The sequence below is a fragment of the Pyxicephalus adspersus genome, chromosome 7, assembly GCF_032062135.1.
Source record: "Pyxicephalus adspersus chromosome 7, UCB_Pads_2.0, whole genome shotgun sequence".
NCBI lineage: Eukaryota > Metazoa > Chordata > Amphibia > Anura > Pyxicephalidae > Pyxicephalus > Pyxicephalus adspersus.
The window spans coordinates 9,887,462-9,909,485 of record NC_092864.1 but is presented as its reverse complement, the minus strand read 5'-3'; the positions used below and the strand labels follow the sequence as shown (position 1 = coordinate 9,909,485).

The 22,024-nt window shown below is 40.8% G+C and overlaps 1 protein-coding gene across 1 annotated transcript in view; it reads left to right on the top strand.

The window, feature by feature from the left end:
- Window positions 1-7,089: 7,089 nt before the first annotated feature.
- RGS11 (regulator of G protein signaling 11) overlaps window positions 7,090-22,024 on the top strand; it is a gene marked incomplete in the record, with an annotated part of 67,100 nt that continues 52,165 nt past the window's right edge. The window contains 3 exon segments of the mRNA XM_072417420.1: window positions 7,090-7,219; window positions 15,623-15,719; window positions 21,380-21,430. Coding sequence (XP_072273521.1) covers window positions 7,157-7,219; window positions 15,623-15,719; window positions 21,380-21,430 — 211 coding nt within the window.

The following is a 22,024-nucleotide window of genomic DNA, read 5'->3' as shown; positions in this document are numbered from 1 at the left end:
CCCTTTCCAAAGATTCTGAATAGGGTTCAGGTCTGGACTCTGGGGTGGCCAATCCATGTGAGACAATGATGTTTCATGATCCTCGATCCACTCTTTCCCAATTTGCACAGATAAATCCCAGCATTGTCATCTTGGACTATGTTCATGCTATCAGGGAAGAAGAAAATCAATTAATGATAAAACGCACCCCAGATTATAACACTGCTCCCATAGGCACCCCAGATTATACCACTGCCCCCACAGGCACCCCAGATCATAACACTGCCCCAACAGGCACCCCAGGTCATAACACTGTCCCCACAGATTATTACACTACCCCCACAGTAATGTAGCGCAAAGCAACATATTCAGCTACCTAGAGCCCTTCCACATGACACTTTCCTTTTGCACTTACACCACAAAAAAAAAAAGTTAGTACTTGATGGGAGGGGGGTGTATCTTACTTTTATCCACAAGGTAAGAGTTCTCAGCTCAGTGTAAACTCTACATCGTGACTTTTTTGCATTGTGCTTCCTAGGGGCCAAAGGAATAAGAGGTGAGTATGTACAACTGTGGGGTGGGGGCAGAAGTTAGGTAAACCTATTACTTTAAATCAAACTTGTCAAATCTATTTTACCTCCCTGTGCTAGTCACTCTTTGGTACCCCAACCTACCCTTCACTACTCTTCTGTTGCATGGATCCCTGCCTCTGCTCAGTAGTGTAATCTCACTACTTTGGAGTATATTGTATTACATGACACAATCTTCGCCTAAATATTGCTCATTACTTGTATTCTGAGTTGCCAATAGTTGGGCCCCATAGCTGTCATGTGAAGGGCCCTTGGCATAACATAGAGTGTACCATTACCTCCAATGCTGGGTTTTGTTAGTAACTGAACTGGAGAGAACCAAGTGCAGGGTGAGCGAGTGATAAGTGATATGGTTTGTAATTCTCATAGCTTGCTTTACATCCATCTCAACCTCTCATCTTATTGATAATAAAAGTAAAATTGTTTCATTTCATAGCGAAAATATTGCTTTGGATGCCTTCCAGTGGTGGCCATCAAAAAACCATTTTGCCGTGTGATCCCTGCTGATGGAGGTCAGAATCCCGAAACCGGCTCCTTCAAAAGCAAGTCGGTAATGGTACTTCCTTTATCTTTGGAGTCCGTTTTAAACATGGCGCAATATAAACTTTATTGATGGAAGTATAATAATCAAATAGTCCAATATCTCCCTACCCCCTCTTTTCCCTCCCCCCTACGCATCCACAGCAATATTCTGATTTGTTCAGCGCAGGTGCTTTTCATTATTATCAGTTGTTTGTTGTGTATGATCTCAGGCACTTCCTATAATGTACGATCAGTACGGGAACTAGGCATTCCCCTGAGCCTACAGCTATTTCCTAATTCAGCCTGGGATTGTTTGTTTTCTAGTCTACCCAAATAAATGCCGAAAATGTTCTGACTCCAGCAATGCGCGTTGTTTGTAAAAGGAAACCTGCAGTGAGGATAGTGACGCTGGCATTGCTGACCAGATCTGTGAACGCCAGGATGATCCAATATGGTCCCAGACCCAGGTCAGTGGCTCACAAAATCAAAAGCTGCAATATAAAGTTATTGGGGAAAGAGACCTATAATTGAAGTTTCTTTTAACACACTTTTTTTGCCCCAACTATACTCATGTACATCAAAATACACTCACCCCTTCAGTGCTCTATGCTGGCAGAGCTGAGTAATGGACACGCCTCCCATCACAAGCAACCTTACATGGACTGAAGAGAGGGGGCGTGTCTAGCCATAAAAGGGGTGTGTCTGACCAGGTTGTGTTACCTAATAGACTGTACTGGGCAGTGTGGTCACGCTCCTATGCCTGTTGGACTGTACACAAATATTTAGAGATCCTACACAATGGCTATAAAAGGAGAAAGGAAATATATAACAATTAAAATAGCTTGCATATACGGTCATCCTTTGACCAAATATTTTTGGGGACTAGGTTTTAAATGGATTAGTCCATTAAAAATAATATTTTCCTTTTCTGAATATAGTTAAAACACCCAACAGATGCCTTCCCATCTACCATTGCCAATATAAAAGGGTTCCTCTCTCTCTCTGTGTTCATAGAAGCAAATACAATGACCAGCAAAACTCAAGCTGAGGAGGAACAACCGAAAGTCCAAGGCAGGATTAAAAGCAGGAACTACATCAGGAACGTATCCAAACAATGCTTTAAGTAGACTGATCCTTTAATCCCTTGTGTTTCTGAAGATAATGACATTTTATGTAATTACTGTTATCACTAAAGAGAAACTTCAGAAAAACTTTATAAACCACGCAGCCACCAGTAGGCTATTTCCAATATGTCTGCCCAGCAAAGCCCCCCAATGTCCTAATATCCCGTGCCACCCCCACCCAGCCAATGACAAATAAAAGGCTGTCCTGGTTACTGGGCACATTGGTTGTAATTTATTTTATATATTTGGCTCAAGGCTCTTCTGGAAAAATAGGAGGCCATATGGGTTTGTCTATCCCGATATTCAACTGCAAATCTTGAATGCCGGCACAGTGACACATAATGGTTAGGAGGTATTTACTGAATATCTAGCATTTAGTAATTTACCGGTCTTACCTTTAGATAAGAGGTTGCCAACCAGTAGTCCGTGAGAAAATGTTGGTGGTCCAAAGAAAACTTTGGCCATTATTTGCAATTTTTCTGTTTTATTATTAATAACACAAAAATAATATTGTAATAAATTCTTATATTCTGAGTGACAATTTTCACCTTTATATTGCACTAAATTCATGAACTGTATTAGAGACGGATAAAGGAGGCACGGCGTGACATCAGTGTTGTATTAATTTGTATGAGGCAACTGCGGCCGAGCCATGCGCTTCAGTATTGTTTCCACCATTACAGCTGTCACCCCGCTCCGCCAATACCGATTATCCTCTGATTGTTTTATTTTATTTGTTTATTTCTCAGATGCTCTTTTAGGTAAGTATGACCTTAGCTGCGTATTTACGCTAACCGGTATATTTAATGGCATCAAATTGTTTGACTTTGATGATTATCATTTCTTGTTTGGTCTTAGATTCAAATAAAATAAACTCATAATGAGTGAGAAAAAGCAAACAAATATTTTGCATTTATTTAGTAATACCAAAGATAATACAACTAATGATAACTAATGATAATAATAACAATAGTAATACTTCACTTCACCGTGAGCCAATCAATGAATCAGAGCCTTCACAGTCCTTGTCAGCACTATTAGGAAGATCATTATTTTATAAATGTATTTATCAGGATTTTTACGGGATTTAAAATTATGAATTTAGTGGTCTGTGAGGTCCAAAAGGTTGTCGACGGCTGTTTAGATCATCCACAGCATCTCAGATCATAACACTGCCCTTGCGGGCACCCAAAAACATCAAGGAGCCCCTGAGAGCACCCCAGATCATAACACCGCCCCCACAGGCTCCCCAGATCATAACACTGCCCCCACAGCCACCCCAGATCATAACACTGCCCCACAGGTACACCAGAATATAACACTACCCCTCACAGGCATCCTGGAATAAAATACTGCCGCCCACAGGCACCCCAGATCATAACACTGCCCCCCCCACAGGCACCCCAGATCATTACACTGCCCCCACGGGGACTCCAGATAATAACACTGCCCCCCACAGGCACCCCAGATCATAACACTGCCCCCACAGGCACCCCAGATCATAACACTGCCCCCACAGGCACCCCAGATCATAACACTGCCCCCACAGGCACCCCAGATCATTACACTGCCCCCACAGGGACTCCAGATCATAACACTGCCCCCACAGGGACTCCAGATCATAACACTGCCCCTCACAGGCACCCCAGATCATAACACTACCCCTCACAGGCACCTCAGAATAAAACACTGCCCCCCACAGGCACCTTGTATCATAACACTGCCCCCACAGGCATCCTGGATCTTAATACGGCCTCCATGGGCTTGGGGACCTTCTTTTTGCCTATGTAGGGGAAAACAACAGAATCCCTTACCTGGGGCCCTGCCATTCAGCATATTGAAGTTTATGAAAGACAAAAGGATATATCTAATTTTTTTATGTTTAAATAAATATGGTTTTATGAAAGAAACAATCTTGTAATGTGCAGATCTTTTGGTTGACTTATCTGATCTGATCTTATGTGTGCTATGGCTCATTAACATAAAGCACTATAGTAAATTGCCTCAGTACATATAGCAAGTGCATCTTTGCCAAAAAATCTTAATGGCATCCAACATACACCTTCCTAGGGCTCTACAGCACAAGGTGCAGCAATCCATTAAAACCTATCACACTGATATGTTTCTGCATGATTATCTGTTCATTTTGCAACTAATTTTAATACTAATTTAATAATAACCCAAATTATTAGGCTGCTGTAATGTAACACAGGCCAGCAACTACATCATGCAGTTTTAAAACCCATTGGACACCCCTTAAAAAGAAAAAAATATGAATGGATAAAAACATTGCATTGCCAATTCGGATAAATGCTGCCACCTGCAGGGGATTTGCTAAAAAATCTCCTTTCTTTATTATTAATAATAAACAATATGTATATAGCGCCAACATACTACTCAGCGCTGTACATTAAATAGGGGTTGCAAATGACAGAGAGATACAGACAGTGACACAGGAGGACCCTTTCCCGAAGAGCTTACAATCTAATAGGTGGGGGAAGAATCACATAATAGGGGGAAAGTAAGATTCCTCCTTTCCAACTTAATATGAATAATAGTTCTTCCTACAGTAAACAAGTGAATGAGGCTAAGTATGCAGAGACTTCAAATATAGTGCTTGATCTGCCCACCAAGAATCTTCGGGAACCTGCTCCTTCAAAAAGCAAGTTGGCAAAGGTAGTTCCTTTATCTTTAGTGGTCCCTTTTAAACATGGTCCACTACAACCTTTATTGATGGAAGTAAAATATTAAAATAGTACAATGTCCATTGTCATGTCACTAGCTGTCCCTCAAAGGAGCTCACAATTTAATGTCCCTACCATAGTCATATGTCTTTTAATACTGACCAAGGTAAATTTTGGGGGAAGGCCAATTAACCTAACTGCATGTTTTTGGGATGAAACCCACGCAGACACTGGGAGAACCTGCAAACTCCATGCAGGTAGTGTCCTGACCCAGATACAAACCTGGGACCTGGTGCTGCAAAGGCAAGAGTGCTAACCACTGAGCCACCCTGCTGCCCATCCCATCAACTTTAACTCATATACCTTCAACTTCATATTGGATTTGCTGATTGTTTCTGCTACAGGTCACCTCTGTTTGGTATTTAATCCTATGCTCAGACCTATTGTAGGTAGAAGTTGGTCTGTGCCATGTTACTTTTATTTAGTGCCATTTCTTTATCTGTGTGCTGGTCTTGGAAAGAAAGATTAATTTGTTCCAGGTGAATGGCAAAGGAAAAACTCTGCTTAAGCTATTCCGTCCTTGGATTTAAATCACTTTTCCCTGGAGCATTACCTACCCCCCACCCCACCTGTACTCGGACAGAGGTCAGATATGTTTGTCCTGGACATGATTGGCTCCCAGGTTCAGAAATTGTTTTGCACCCAATATTTCTGCTTATATTGAACACACCTGAAATGAGAGTCATACAGAGGCTGCCACCTGACCAGCACACTTTCTAAATCATTTAGCTGGAACAAGGAATTCGGATTAGAATTCTGACCCAGCTTACCTGTATACCTGGTCTATGGGAGTTGCTGAAGCATTCTAAGCAAAGGATCAGAATGATAGCTAGGATTCTTTCATTATCAGGAGAGTAAGGATGGCTGCTCCTAAAAAACAAGGCAGGTGTCCTATAAAGCTACAATAAACTTTTTACTAGAGTTATATATATATATATATATATATATATATATATATATATTTTTTTTATAGCAAGGAAAGCTATTGTTATGATGGGTGGTGGTGCTTTCTGGGCAATTCCCACAGGTGGTACCTTGGCAGCACCGACTACTAAACTTAATCCTAATGAACCAACATTTGAATATTTAATCGTGAGCAGCAGGCAGAACTCAATTGCTTACTACCCCCCCCCCCCCCATATATATATGGGTGGCTACAGATAATACATGGAGAGTATAGATTGAGCAGCATAACCTTCCAATCCGTCTGAACTTAGCCCAAATACCTGGATTTGGTATTGACCATATCTCCATATGTCAACCATATCTCAACCTCTTTATTTCTTACAGATTGTCCATCACTTTCTGAATCACCAGCAAAGAAACATGAAAAACCTGACAGAGGCTCCTATCCTTCACTGCACTATAATATATATATAATGTATATGTGTGTTTATATATAAACATATTATAGTTCAGTGAAGGATATATACTGTATGTGTGTGTGTGTGTATATATATATATATATATATATATATATAAAACAAAACACAATAGACAAAGTTGGCATTCACCCCACCCCATTAGCCGCTGCTCATTAAGGGGGCTGATTAAGTTTCCATATTACAGGCATATCAAATACAATTGAAACAGTGGACTGAATTAAGTGAAATTAATCTTCAAGGGGCCACATGATGTCTACTGGGGCTACACTTCATAGGAAAGGAAAAACAAATACAATATACATATATATACAAATACAGGATCAATATAATAAGGCTTTGACAGGGGACATATTCAATATGTGGTTTATGCATAGGCCAAACTTTTTTTTTTTTCTATAGAGATGGGAATAGTTCTATTTCTGGGATTACTCCATCCCATCCCAAACATAAGGAGAGTTTTTGGGTAGGACAGAAGTTAGGCAATGGCCCACGGTGTTCAATTTAAATCTACCCATCTACCCCAATTTAAATCTATATATGTGTATATATGTGTGTGTTTGTGTATATATATGTGTGTATATATATGCATGAGGTCACGTAAGAATGTATAAATATAGTTAATTTTGTATTTCTATAATTCATTCTCCTTTGCATTGTAAAGATGCATTCTGCAAATTTGCCACGAGGTGGCAGCAGAAGCAGGAGGAGGCAGAAGGACACCAAGGCTGTGATTGCAATCATTGCACTGTGCTAGGCAGAGAGAGACACACACAGTTCATTCCTCAGAGCAGCTTGTCACCCACATCCTCACCATGACCATTAACAATCTCCAGCAAGGCAAGAATTACAAAGTGCAAATGTCATGTCTGGCCAAGGTGAGTGTTTTGCATGCTGCCACTGATGGGGGGTGATAAATTGCACTTTTTTTTTTTGCTTTGGGCTTCAAATATGTAAAATCTTGTAGACTGATGTGGTTTCCATTGCTGCAGCTATTTCAAACCAGGGTGAGGCTATCTGTGCAAAAACTCATGGAGACAATGCTGTGATTTGTAGAACCTTGATAAAAATATAGCCTGGTCCTTTAAACTCTGATGAGATCTTGGAGTGAGTTTGGGTCCTGTTCCTGACTTTAATGGTGAGCTTTAGCAAGGAATTTGGTCATAGAATGCTGAAATTGGATTGGTTAATTGGTTGCTCTGATTGTTTTTGAGTTCTTGAAACCATTTGTTGGTGATTGCAAAATATTGATTGTATACCCAGAATTTGTACTGTATTGTAGGAAGAGATTTGTATTCATTTATTTGTAAGAGGCACATTAATTCCATGAATGCAAATCTACTTATTTCTTTTCATTTCACTCTTAATATAGAGCAGTCTTACTAAACCTTTTTATCATCGGGGAAGCCTTGAAATAACTTTCAGGTCTTCAGGGAACCCTCCTATAATTATTATATCCACAGCTCACTGTATATTAGCATGGTGGTCAGTGGTGAGAATTTCTCTTGGGAATTTCTCTTGGCCATGGGAAGTATGTCACCCTTACAGATAGCCAAAAAAAATCATCAACCTTTAAACTGACCTGAGAGGTGCAAATTGCTCAAGGAGCCCCTAGTAATCTTTGTACTAAACCTGACTGAGAAATACTGATGTATACAATGTATCTTTACATCTAGAGTTAATCTTTGCTATGTTTGTTATATTTGCAAATTTGCCTAGATAAATCCATTTGAAAGAGACTTTCCACTTGGTGAAGTTTGGAGTCACTCATAGCTTTATGCATTGTAGAGATTTAGATGTTTATATCTTTCTTTCCAATAATATAACAAATTCAAATGCATGGGGTATAGAAGGACTCCCTCTAGTGTCCAGGTCATGCAGGGGAACCTAGGAGTTCAGGTGTAAAGTTAACGTTGTCCAGAGATAATGGATTGGTAGGTGGTGGCTAACCATGGATGGGCAGATGTTTGAGAATGAAAGGCGGCTCATGTGGATCACCCAACAAGATGTGATCAAGTGGTTTATATTTTATTTTTTTTTATGAAGGTGGGAAATTTATAGATGGTGAGTGACTATTTTTTATCCTCAAGCTGTACTTGTAGGTATTTCATTGGGCCATCAGAATTTGTGATAGGGGGGTCAGGCCCTAGAGGATTATTTTCATCTGCTAGTATCAGATACCTGGGGGTTGATGCATACAATGGTTCTTTCCTTGGTTCCTAAGTCACTGCAGGACACAGAATTGACAATTCTGACCCCAAGGAAGAAACCTCTTAGCAGGAGCCTGGAATCTGCTGATACCCCTGGATGTGTAGATCTTTGCTTCCACCCTTCTCTCTTTGCGTTCCTAAATTTTTTGCCGTCCCTCCGTACTTTCTTCCTTTTTATCGCCCCTCTCTCCTTTCTTTCTTTTCTTTCTTTCGCCTCCTCTCTGTGTTTCTCTCTTCTTCCCTTCGCTTCTCATCTCTCCTTTTCCTTCCTTCTCATCTCTCCCTTTCCCTTTCCTTTTCATCTCTTCCTTTCCCTTTCCATCTCATCTCTTCCTTTCCCTTTCCTTCTCATCTCTCCCTTTCCTTCTCTTTCCTTCTCATCTCTCCCTTTCCTTCTCTTTCCTTCTCATCTCTCCCTTTCCTTCTCTTTCCTTCTCATCTCTTCCTTTCCTTCTCTTTCCTTCTCATCTCTTCCTTTCCTTCTCATCCCTTCCTTTCCTTCTCATCCCTTCCTTTCCTTCTCATCTCTTCCTTTCCCTTTCCTTCTCTTCTCTTCCTTTCCCTTTCCTTCTCTTCTCTTCCTTTCCCTTTCCTTCTCTTCTCTCCCTTTCCCTTTCCTTTTCATCTCTTCCTTTCCCTTTCCTTCTCATCTCTCCCTTTCCTTCTCTTTCCTTCTCATCTCTCCCTTTCCTTCTCTTTCCTTCTCTTTCCTTCCCATCTCTCCCTTTCCTTCCCATCTCTCCCTTTCCTTCATCTCTCCCTTTCCTTCTCTTTCCTTCTCATCTCTCCCTTTCCTTCTCATCTCTCCCTTTCCTTCTCTTTCCTTCCCATCTCTTCCTTTCCTTCTATTTCCTTCCCATCTCTCCCTTTCCTTCTCATCTCTCCCTTTCCCTTTCCTTCTCATCTCTTCCTTTCCTACTCATCTCTTCCTTTCCCTTTTCTTCTCTTTCCTTCTCATCTCTTCCTTTCCCTTTCCTACTCATCTCTCCCTTTCCCTTTCCTTTTCATCTCTTCCTTTCCCTTTCCATGTCATCTCTTCCTTTCCCTTTCCATCTCATCTCTTCCTTTCCCTTTCCATCTCATCTCTTCCTTTCCCTTTCCATCTCATTTCTTCCTTTCCCTTTCCATCTCATCTCTCCCTTTCCCTTTCCATCTCATCTCTCCCTTTCCCTTTCCATCTCATCTCTCCCTTTCCCTTTCCTTTTCATCTCTTCCTTTCCCTTTCCATCTCATCTCTTCCTTTCCCTTTCCTTCTCATCTCTCCAGACCTGGAAGTTTCTCCACCAGATTCAATGCCAAAGACCAAAAGAACTTTAATTACAATTCTATCTTTATGTCTCTGCCCTTTTCTTCAAAATACCCCAATGGTCCCCCTACCCTCAATTATTGTTCTCTTGGTATTTTTGTAAATCTATTAATGAAAGAGTAGCATAATTAGAAATATCCTTTGCCCTTATAATAAATAACACAAATAGCTGGGTGGAACATCAGATTCTTCAATGGAAATCACATTGTCATTTAGCTCACCAAGAACAATACAATTGTTGCGTTATCAGCATTGGGCGGAGTTGGCCTTTAATTATGAGTACCCAGTAAATAGATATTTATGCAGGCACCCCCATATAAAATCACATTGACTTTTAGCTATATTCGGCTGCCTCCCCGCTATGATAATCAGCGCTCCTGTACACTGTACTGATTACAGCCAGTGCTAAGTCAGGACAAGCAGTGTGTAGCAAATTCCCAGATAAAGCGTGTTATATTTAGCTGAAATGGAATCTGCAGGCTTGTTTGCTAAGCAGCGTGTAATGGAACAAAGGACCCTGCTGAGCCCTCTTCCCTTTAGGCCTATTGATCTTCAATATCCCGCGCCTTTCCTCCTTGTTCATCTCATTATTATCAATGAGCCTAACCCAATCAATAAAATCTCATAGAAGTAAACATAAGGCCATTTTCTATGGTATGGGGATTTTTATGGGGACACACCAAGTTTAATATATTTTGTACATTTATTAAAAAAAAATGTTAACCCTTTTACATTAAACCCTTAATATAATACGCTTAACATAGATCAACTATTCCCAGTAACTTATTATTAGAACTATATTTAAATAAATTATGGTTTCTTCCCGTTCCTGATGCGTTTTGCTCCCAAGCTGCATCAGAAGAATGGATTAAAAAGGATTTCCATCAATTGTTCCACAAAGAATATGTAATTAAATTATTAAAATAGTCACCTCCACAGAAAAAAAAATAGTCCAAGGATGACACTTACCAATATGTTTCTATTAACATTTCATGTAAGGGTGGTGCTGCTGTTTAGCAGAAAAGAAAAAATAAGGCCATCCTCATAGCTGTAACGTGAACTAAAGTTGCAGCTTTCATTAAAATAACTGGTGACACAAGTTCACAAATTTCCTGCTTGCGTTGTCACGTGGTAAATGCTGCAACGACACGATTCTATATATCAATCATATGACCATTGAAATAGTCTTAGACTTCAATAGCTTTGTGTTAAATCATTATTTATCAGCTGACATATTCTGCAAACCTTTATATGTTATTTCATATTTCATATTTTATTGTGTGCCAACTAAGGGATTATTCACCAGACCTTTCACACACATAAAGGGGAAATCAAAGCAACATCAATGTAATATATGCAAGAAGAGCAGAAATATAAATTCCAGCATTGTGTTCTATCAATGCTTATTGCTATGTTGTTGTTTTAATTTTTTTGCATGATTTAAGTTTGCCTGGTGTCCTTTGTGTCCTCACATTGTGTGCGCAGACTGTATGTGTGCTGTGTGTTCTTGGAGTGCTCTGTGTATTCTCAGATTGTAAGTGTATGACTTGCTGTATGTCTATTCTCTCTATGTGTTTTTGGATTGCGTGCTCTGTCTGTGTGTACTAAGTGTGCTGTGTTTGTGCATGCTTTATTTACCAGTTCAATACATGTGTGCTTTGTCTGTGTGCTGCATTTGTGGACAAGCTCCTTTGTTCTGACTGTATATATATTTGTTTGCTTTATTATTAATAATATTATACAGGATTTATTTAGTGCCAATATATTACTCAGCGCTGTACATTAAATAGGGATTGCAAATGACAGATACAAACAGTGATACAGGAGGAAGACCCTGAGAGCTTACAATCTAGGAGGTGGGGGAAGTATCACACAATAGGAGGGGAGATATGGAATGGTGGGAAGTAGTGAAGGTTTAAGAGACAGAAGAAGACGGGTAGGTGAGTATGAAAAGATGGGATTTGAGGGCTCTTTTAAATGAGCAGAAAGTAGAATCAAGCTGAATAGGATGAGGAAGACCATTCCAGAGAGTTGGGGCAGATCTAGAAAAGTCTTGCAAACTTGCGTGTGAAGAGGTTATGAGTGAGGAAGTCATTAGTATGTCATTGGAGGGGAGCAGAGAGTGGCTTGGGGAGTATTTTTCTATCAGGTCAGAAATGTAAGTGGGACAAGAACTGTGGAGGGATTTGAAGGCAAAGCACAGGAGATGAATTTGATTCTAAGGTGAAATGGAAGCCAATGAAGAGAACTAAAAGGAGAAGAAGCAGAAGAGGAGCGGAGGGAAGGATGGATGAGTCTGGCTGCAGCATTCATAATAGATTGTAGAGGAGAGAGTCGGGTTAGTGGTATACCAGAAAGGAGGAGGTTACAGTAGTCCAGACGAGAGATGATAACATGTATCTGTATGTGCAATGTGTCTTGTTGTCCTCTGTCTGTGTGTGCAACCTGCTTTGTTCTGATTGTACGTACTGTGTGCTTTGTCTGTGTGTGCACGGTCTCTGCTCAAATTGTGCATACTCTGTGTGTTGAAAGTGCACAGAAAAAGTCAAAGCAGGGAGGTGTGTGGTACACCCTTACACCCAAGTCCTATGGGTATAGTTGCTTGCTCTCAGCCTTTTTAGTATTACTAAGGAAACCTTAAATCCTTCAGGTTCTGCAAAGAAAGGTAAAGGTAAGGAGGAGACTGAATGGAGCAAACTGACTGAAGTTGCAAAAGCACTTTTAAATTCTGTATAGCCTGGGTAAGCGTTAGAGCCTCAGGCTTTTATTTATAGATTTAATCTCCCAGATCACCTACCAAAATAAAAACCTGGCTAAGGTTGTCGTTCTGCATGAAGAATTCTGCATGAAATGAATCTCTCTAAATAATGATTGGACATGTGATAGGCCTGTTATTTCTTATGCGACAATTTTACAATTGAACAAGTTGTACTTTTCCATTGGGTTATCATGACACAGACTTGTGTCTGGAGCTCAGCTGCTAAGAGGATATTGCCTTGCCGTAGCATAGACACAATTATAGATTTCGGTGAGAAAAGCAAGCTATTGAGTGTTATTCTATAGCACTTCCGGCACGCTTGTTGAAGCTCTCCATCTGTTCCAGTATCTGATTGTAGTCAGCTAGAAATCTTTAAAAGATGCTCCAGAGAATTTTCTCATCAGAGCGGAGGGTGGGAGGGTCGGGGGAGAAGGGCCACTAAGTAATGCAATTCCGCATTGCTGGAGATTGCATTGAAATATTCCGATGCATTACATCTGTGTACACCCGGGTGTGTGATGTGCTGCCTTATATAATGAGCTGACCACATGGCCTTCCTCATTACTATAGGGTTCCTCCAGAGGTTACTAAGGGTTCCTTAACCAATGAGCCCAATGACCCCGTAATCTTTTTGGCTATCTGTGACATTCTTCCCCCTGGCCAGCAATGTAAGAGGAATTCTTCCCACTGACCACCATGTTAATATACTGTGATCTGTGGATTCAGCAATTATAGAGGAGGTTCCCCAAGACCTGAACGTTATTTCAAGGACACATCCATGTTAAAAAGGCTGGAAAAGGGTTAAAATATAAAAAAGTGAGAAATTAAACTATTGAATGTGCTAATTTTCTTACGCATTGGTACCACAATTGAGATTTTGGTTTCAGCACTTTGGCCTAATACACAGAAGATATCCATAAAAATACCATTACCATAAATATTTAATGTATATAAATAGTAGTCCATTAGGTACATTTAAAACATAAGAGCATCCCCATCTTGTTTTTATTTTTCCAGCCCACGTGTGCACGTACATTTAGAAATGTTTTATGGTAGCTAGTGTTACTTTGAAAATTGTTGGCATGTTTTCTCCCTTCTTCAAGACGAATAGTTATTCTAAGCTGTTCTATTGTATGTTTTAAATTGCGGTCTTTTGATGGTTAGTACATTCCGATAACAAAATTTGCCATATATACTTTGAGTATAAACCGAGATGGGTTTCATTAGAAAAAAAATCTTGGTTTATACTCGGGTGACACCTAGTGTCTCGTCCTGGAACTGCATTTATCTCTGGTTTGAGCTGTCAGACACAAGCTAACACTTTACATACTGGTGGCCATCAACCAAATAATCATTTAAGGAAAATGGCCAATTACAATCAAAAGTACAAAATACTTTAACCTAAAAAGGTAGGGGAATTATACCCTTTTATCCTCAGCACTACATGTCTGAATCATGGCACTTGTGATGAGGGATTTTGAAATTGGTATGATGAGTTGATCACCTGCTTAGTTCAATATTTCAATAATTGCCTGCCATATCCCCATAGTATTATAACAATTTCAAAATATGCAGAAAGAAAGGGGACATAATTGGCACATGTATAAAATCAAATAACAAAAACTTTTTATTTAGAAAATATTAAAACACCAATAAAATATTATCCAATGTGTCTTAACATGCAAGACGGCACGATCTGAACATCAATATTACTCATAGATTGGACCATAGTATATCAAATGGTTTAACAGCTAACAGTATAGCATCTCACAACATTAGAGGGTGTCTCGACGCGTTTCACGGTCAATGCCGCTTCATCAGGATAATAACGTTGAGAGATAATTACTTATAGCATAAATTATACATTACAGTATCTTGTCATCTTCATTCAAATGTATATAGTGCCTCAAAGCAAACCAAGAGCTCATGAAGAGGGTAGAGGCAAACCAATAGGCGATAGCAGAGAGGAATCCCTGTATAGATGTAGATTTTGAATGACTTGTGATGAGGGCAGCACCCATTACTTATATATGCCCGCACAAAGCACTGGCATAGATGGGCAGGAAACTCATTAACATCAAGGTTTTTTAAGGCATTTTAGTATGCAAATCGGTTATAAATCATTAAATAAGACACTACAGGACCCCTGAAGAAAGGTTATGGTATAGAAAACTTTAGATCATAGATAAGCACAGTGACTTGTCCTATGTGCAATGTTAGATCCCTGCTCACAATGGCTGCACACACACATCTAGAAGTAGACAAGGCCAGGCTTTTGGATGAAATAGATTTTGGGCAGCAGATGTCTGAATATCTGTATAGATAATCTTCTTATAGATGACATTTTGCTGTCAGGCGCCGATGGTGTGTAATTATGCAAATGATGCCACATGTCAAGCATTAATGTCTAAATCCTGTGCAATACCTTCAATGGTATGTGCCATAAATTCAATGTCACAGAAAGCAATGATTCAAAGGATCATACATGGAAAACATTTTACTCTTTCTTTAAGCAATGACATGTTTCTGCACAATTTATAGCGGACCCATAAGGAGCACGCAGTCCAATGTAGACAGGAGACCGTTGTAATCACAATTTGGAAATGTAAGCTGTCACCAAAGTGACTAATTATGTTCAATTAGTCCCCATAAATATCTTCTATCCTGTGCAGCATAACTTTAATGGCTGTGGGTACACTTCATGCTCCTTGTCTTCATTTGTAGCCACTCCATTATACTGTAGAGAGCTGAGACTACAGATGTAATAACCCTCATCCATGATACACAATGCAAGGAATCATGGAGTTTGCTATAGGCAGGAGGGTGACATTGCAGCTTCTCTACTGCCCTCTAGTGTTCAACATCCGCTGCCTTGCCCTGGCATAAACCAATAATATGAAATTATTTGTACACATTTGCTTGATTTTGATGACTATTTTAAGAGTTGGTGGATTAACATTTCTTTATTTATTAATCAGCTAATAATGTTCCTGTTATATCCCATTAGATGGAACGGCTCATTGTGGCGATGCAGGAACCAGATATTGGCATTAAAATGAGAAATCAGCGTTTGCTAATCACTGTTATCCCCCATGCCATGACAGGTGAGTGCAATCTGATTGGTAGGAGCAGCTTATGTTTGGTGCTAAGATTTTGTGCCTTGGGGGGTTTTCATTGTCATTTAGTCCTTTCCTCCCCAGTCTGACTGTCCTTGGCCCGCCTATTCAATTATTACATTCTAGTCATATCAATTATGGAAGATCAGGATCACATGTGGATATTGCCTAAGGCAATGTCACTACTCCAGCTGGCCACCTACCTACCCATCATGCCATTGTGATATTAGCATAACTCCTCCCAAGAGCACCCAATGGCCCCTCCCATGAGCAACCTAATAGCCCCTCCCACCACCTATAATTGCACAGAGAAGCACACAGAACCAGGGATGACATATAACACAAAAGCACAGATTGCATTGCAGCTTTAATTTTTATTTTAATTCCAAAAATGAATGAGCTCCATCAAGGTGTGGAATTTATACCATACCAAGGGAAGAATTGAAGATCTGATGTCTTGCATTGGTTTGATCCGGTGGCTGTCTTGTTACGGAGTAGACCCAGTCGGGGTGTGATGCAGAGACACATTAAAGTGACACACAGAAAAGGATATGAAAGGGAACTTTCCTTTTGCTTGGTTGGCAGTGTGATTGTACTTCTCGCTGCTTTCCGGAAGATGAATTATTCACACTAAAGGTTTGGGTTTTTGCAGGACCCGAGAACACTAAGAAAACGCTATTGATCTTGTAAGAATATGTCTGAAAAGTTTCTTCAGAGTCATGCTGAGCTTAGGGAATAAAAAGTCCAAACCTAAAGCATTCTGCTTATTAAAGCACAGAAGTAAACTTCACCTTTTTGTGTGAAAGCCCAACTCAAACCAAAACTCTTTATATAATTTCTAGAGTGAAAAAAGTATTCAAGTCTTTCTTTGGGTTTTACTGCCATTCGTGCTCCTACAGAGACAGACAAAAAATTAAACAACCTTTCTTGTATAAAAATCAAAAAAAGGATTTTTCAGATAGTCAAAAAAGAAATATTTGACAGAAATGTACTCTTTTCACTTTATCCAAAAAAAAATCAATCTGAGCTTTAAAGCAGACCTCAAAATGTAAAAGTCCATTTGTTCATTGGAGGCCTTTGTGAAATTGCTGCATAGGTGATGAGCAAAATTGCTTCTCCAGTGGCTAGTTAGACGAGGAACAGCACACCCTCATTAAGTTGGAAGGTTTCCCTCCAATACTTCCTTAAAGGTACTTTTTCTCCACCCCCAAGATGTTCCTCCAGCTGCCCAACTTATGTTGACCTCCTTGGTTCTCACAGTTTGGTTGTGGCTGCTCTAGGGTTGGGGTTCTTGGTTCCTCCAGTCAGTGGCTCCTGGCTTCTCTAGGGTTTGTCTCCCTGGATGCTCCACAGTTAGGTTTCCTGTGTTGTTTCCACCTGTCTTCCTCAAGGTTTGGCTCCCTGTATTTTGGTTCCTTTATTCATGTCCACCTTGCCGCTCTACTGTTGGGCTTCCTGGTTCCTCCAGTTGTTTCCTTTTGACTTCTGTATTCTTTGGCTCCCTGGCTGCACTTATGCTGGGTTTCCTGGTTCCTCCACTCAGCTACTCTTGGCCGCTGTAGGTTTTATTTTCCTGGCTTGTCTACGGTTTGGCTCCCTATCCTTTCTTTTCAATGGTTGGGCTTCCTGTTTCGTCCTTTCTGTTCTACGGTTGGGCCTCCTGGTTCATCCTTCCTGTTCTATGGTTGGGCCTACTGGTTCATCCTTTTTGTTCTATGGTTGGACTTCCTGGTTCTTCCTTTCTGTTCTATGGTTGGGCTTCCTGGTTCACCCTCTGTTCTATGGTTGGGCTTCCTGGTTTAACCTTTCTGTACTATGGTTGGGCCTCCTGGTTCATCCTTTCTGTACTATGGTTGGGCTTCCTGGTTTCTCCTTTCTGTTCCATGGTTGGGCCTCCTGATTCCTCCTCTCTGTTCTATGGTTGGGGCTCCTGGTTTATCCTTTTTGATCTAAGGTTGGACTTCCTGATTCCTCTTCTCTGTTCTTTGGCTGGGCTTCTTGGTTTCTACAGTTAACTTCTAGCTGCTCTAGGGTTTGTTTCCCCAGCTGTTCCAGGTCTAGGCTTTCTGGTTCAGCCATTTAGTTCCTCCTGGCTGCTCTAGGGTTGTGCTTCGTTTTTTTCTCCAGCTGATTGCTCCTTCCTGCTTCACGTTTGGACTCCCCGGTTCTTCCGATCGATTCCTTCTGATGTTTTTTGGTTGGTTTTGGAAGGTCCTTCCAGTAAGTTCTTTTTAGCTGCTCTAGGGTGAGGCTTACTGGTTCCTCTTGGCTTCTTCAGGGTCTTGCACTCTAATATCTCCATGCTGTTTTAGGCTTCCTTGTTCCTCCTGGTTGCTGCAGGTTTGGGCTCCCTGGTTCCTCTAGCCAGTTCCTTCCGGCTGCTTTAAGGTTGGGCTTTGGTCCTGATGAAGCACTTTGAGACGTGCTTGTTGCAGCAGGTGTTTCAGTAAAATAGGGCTTCAAATTTTGTTTTTAGTTTAAGAATGGCTCCCAGAGATAAATGACTTCAATTATTTCTGGGAGAAATAAGGTGAATCTCATTTGAAATTTGACAGAAGCTATAATCCTTCCCCATGCCATCCAAAATGACACAAAATGTCTCTAGGTGAACATATAGAGAGCTTGTCATCAACAAAGTAAAGTATTGGAAGTGGTTTTCCTTTTCATAGATAATGTCTAAATTACTTTCAATGTGCCTGCGTTCTTCTCCGTATTAGAGAAAGCCTGTATGCTGTTCGCTTCCACTCTTCAGTGACAGGTTTACTTTAAAATCCCTAAATGAGTGTATTTCATGTATATTGCTGGACAAATGCACAAAGCTGGCATTTAACACAGACGTGTACATATGGACTCTGGCACTGACCTATTTTAAGAAATGTTTGCTTTTTATTTTCATAATTCTTCCCTGGGAATGAAGAAGGTTTTCATGCTAGTAAACATACTTAATAATTCAGTGAGTTTAATTTTCAGAAACTCGCAAAACATTTAAACCCTTCGCTGCCGGGCGCCACTCACAGACATGTTTTTGCAGCAGAAGATTTATGAAGCTGGCTGTACTTGTTTGATTTCCTTTAAGTTGTCATTCCTAAAGTAAACTTAGCTTCAAGCTTAACAAAATGCCTGTGTGCACCCCCCACCCCTTCCCCAAATCAACCCCCCTGTGGGCTCCATTGGCTTTGTATGTGTGGTGCCAAATTGGTGGGCCATGTGATGCCACAGGGTATCTCTCCCCCATTCCAGTCCTGTTCTTTGCGGTAATGTAGACCAACCACCCCAGTGTTACTTACTAATGCAAAGAATTCAAGTGGCATGACCTCAGTGCCAATATACTGTGAATGAAAGCTATGGTGAGTGAGGCCCGTGGCATCCTAAACCCTATATGTAGTTAGTTTTTTATCCTGAGTACCAAGTGGGTATACTCAGTGGCACACTGCCACCTTGTATCTCAGCACAATGGTAGCTTACCACAATGGCACATTGACACTTTTATATCGGTACCATGGCATTCTGATACCTTGTATCCAACTACAATGGCACAGTGGTCCTTGTATCTTGGTAATTTGGCATCTGAGAACTGATGTCTTACTAAAGTGGCATGCTGGCACATTTTTTTTCTAAGTACAATGGCACACTGGTCCTTGTATCTTGGTATAATGGCACACTGACCGCTTGTATCTTACTACAATTACACATTGGCACTTAGCATATAAGTACAATGGCACACCTATTCTCTGTTGAATGGCACATTGTTTCCTGGTACAATGGCCCACTTGCACTTTTTATCACATTTCAATGGCATATTGGCACTTTTATTTTGGTACTATGTGACACCTTGTATCCATGTATGTCGGTACAAGGACACACTGGCACTTGGTAACTCTTTACAATGACACACTGGAACATTTTTTTTTCTTGGTACAATGGGACACTGGCACTTTGTATCTGTACAATGTCACACTGGCACTCTGCATCTCTGTACACTGGCACTCTGTCCATGGGTACAATGTCACACTGGCACTCTGCATGTCTGTACACTGGCACTCTGTTTCTCGGTACAGTGGCACACTGGCACTTTATATCTTGGTACAATGGCACTCTGGCACATTTTTTCTTCTCGGTACAATGGCACATTTTCCCTTTATTGGTTCAGTGGCACACCAGCACTTTGTATCTTGGTACAATGGCACACTGGCACTTTGTAACTTGGTACAATGACACTGGTCCTTGTTAACATGGCACACTGAAAACTGTGTCTTAATACAATGGCACAGTAACGCTTTGTTTCTCGGTACAATGGCACACTTGCACCTTGTGTCTCGGTACAATGGCACACTTGCACCTTGTGTCTCGGTACAATGGCACACTTGCACCTTGTGTCTCGGTACAATGGCACACACTCACCTTGTGTCTCGGTACAATGGCACACACTCACCTTGTGTCTCGGTACAATGGCGCACTGACACGATATATCTCAGTACAATGGCACATTTACCCTTTTATACGTTGGTACAATGCCACACTGGCACCTTGTGTCCCGGTACAGTGGCACACTAACCATAACAAGCAGACCACAGTTCATATGTAAAGCCACCGTCACGTTAAGGCATCAAATTGCCTTCATCTTTAGCCACTAGAAAAATGAATAATGTTCTCGCTGATATTTTATCTCAGATACAGTTTACAGTGATATAATTAAAGCAGTTTCTGTGAGTGGTAATGAGATAATTGAACCCCAGGGTCCTCATTGTACTTGTGGGACTTCATAATCTCCTCTGTATCCTTCTCAGCTCCTGCTCATTTCTCCAAAGATAAAAATAAACCCGGAATACATCTTTTTCCTCTACTCTGGGAATAACAATGTAATAGGTTATCAGCAGAGATGGCTGCATGGGGGGAGCAATGACCTGGTAGGAATTTTGAGAACTGGTATCTGCATCCAATTAATTTACCGTCAACATCATTAAGGCAAATTGGGACCCTAAGTGCACACCATTCCAGCACCCTTTGCCCTGCTGTTCTGTCAATTGGGCCCTAGAAAAGGTTTGGATCCTGGCCAATTGCCCAGTTTGTCCTAAAACCTGGTGTGGGTGCCATTATATATAAAGGGCCAATCTCCCTCTGGGGGCATGGAGTTAGTTTTATTCAAAGCCACCCTGCAATCATAAGGAATTGGTCATCTTGTAGGTTGACCCTATTTCCCTACGAAACCATGATCCATAAAGACCATACCCATCAAATTCTGCCGAATATAAATACATTCATTTGAGTATAGGAGACTTTAAAGAGAATCTGTCACTTTGCCCTATTTGCCCCTTCTCACTTTATTCCCAGAATGCATTACTTGAGCCTGATTGCCCAATCTCCTAGGTACGAGTTCCTCATGGGAGGGCAAAAACCATGTGTAAGCTCCGGCTCCAACATGGAACCTACACAAGAACTAGACCCTGAGATCCTGCACATCAAGTGGCGGGAAGCAATGGGAAGAGTGTTTTGAAGAGAACTTGTCACTTGCACTAAATAGGCAGTGTGATATGTTTTCTCTAAACTGTAGGTTCATTGGGTTCACTGAAAGAGTACACCAAGAGTTAACATTTCATGTGTGTCATGCTGTTTTAAAATTGCTCCTAATTGTCTGTGTGTTAATCTAGGTAATGACCTTGTGGAATGGCTCATACAGAAACTTTCCATCAGTGAGGAAGGTGAGTCTTCATGCTTCAATATTTGTGAACTTTTTTTTTTTCATTATGTAATAACTTGTGGAACTATACCTAATCCTGCATTGAATGAATCCTGAAGTGAATGACTTCCAGTGTTTCCATGCTGTCATGCACTGTAGATGAAATTTGGGCGGCAGAGGAACAAATGCCCCCTTTGGGAAACCTCACCTAGAAGCTTCTGTTCTCAGATTTCTCTGCACTATGCTTACTTTTGGGCATGTGCAATGAAGATAGATAGGATGGCATTATTCCCTGGTCCTGGCACAAATATGTTTTGTAATGATGCCCATTAAGCTAAATTCTCAGCAGAAATACACATTTTGCAGCTGTAATCCCGGCCAGAGGAGCCACCTATTGGTGAGATGCCCGGAGTGCCACTCAGTAATGTATTTAATGGGGATTCTGTATATTGCTTGCATTACCTGAGCCAATTATGAGAATGGACCCCTAACCCTTGGGACTGCATATGTTAGATGTTACCTTCCTCTATACATCCCCTGGCCTCCCTTCAATTTTACTTCTTTCCAGATCCCTTTCTTTACTTTTTTTCTATCCTTTACTTCCCTCTTTTTTTTT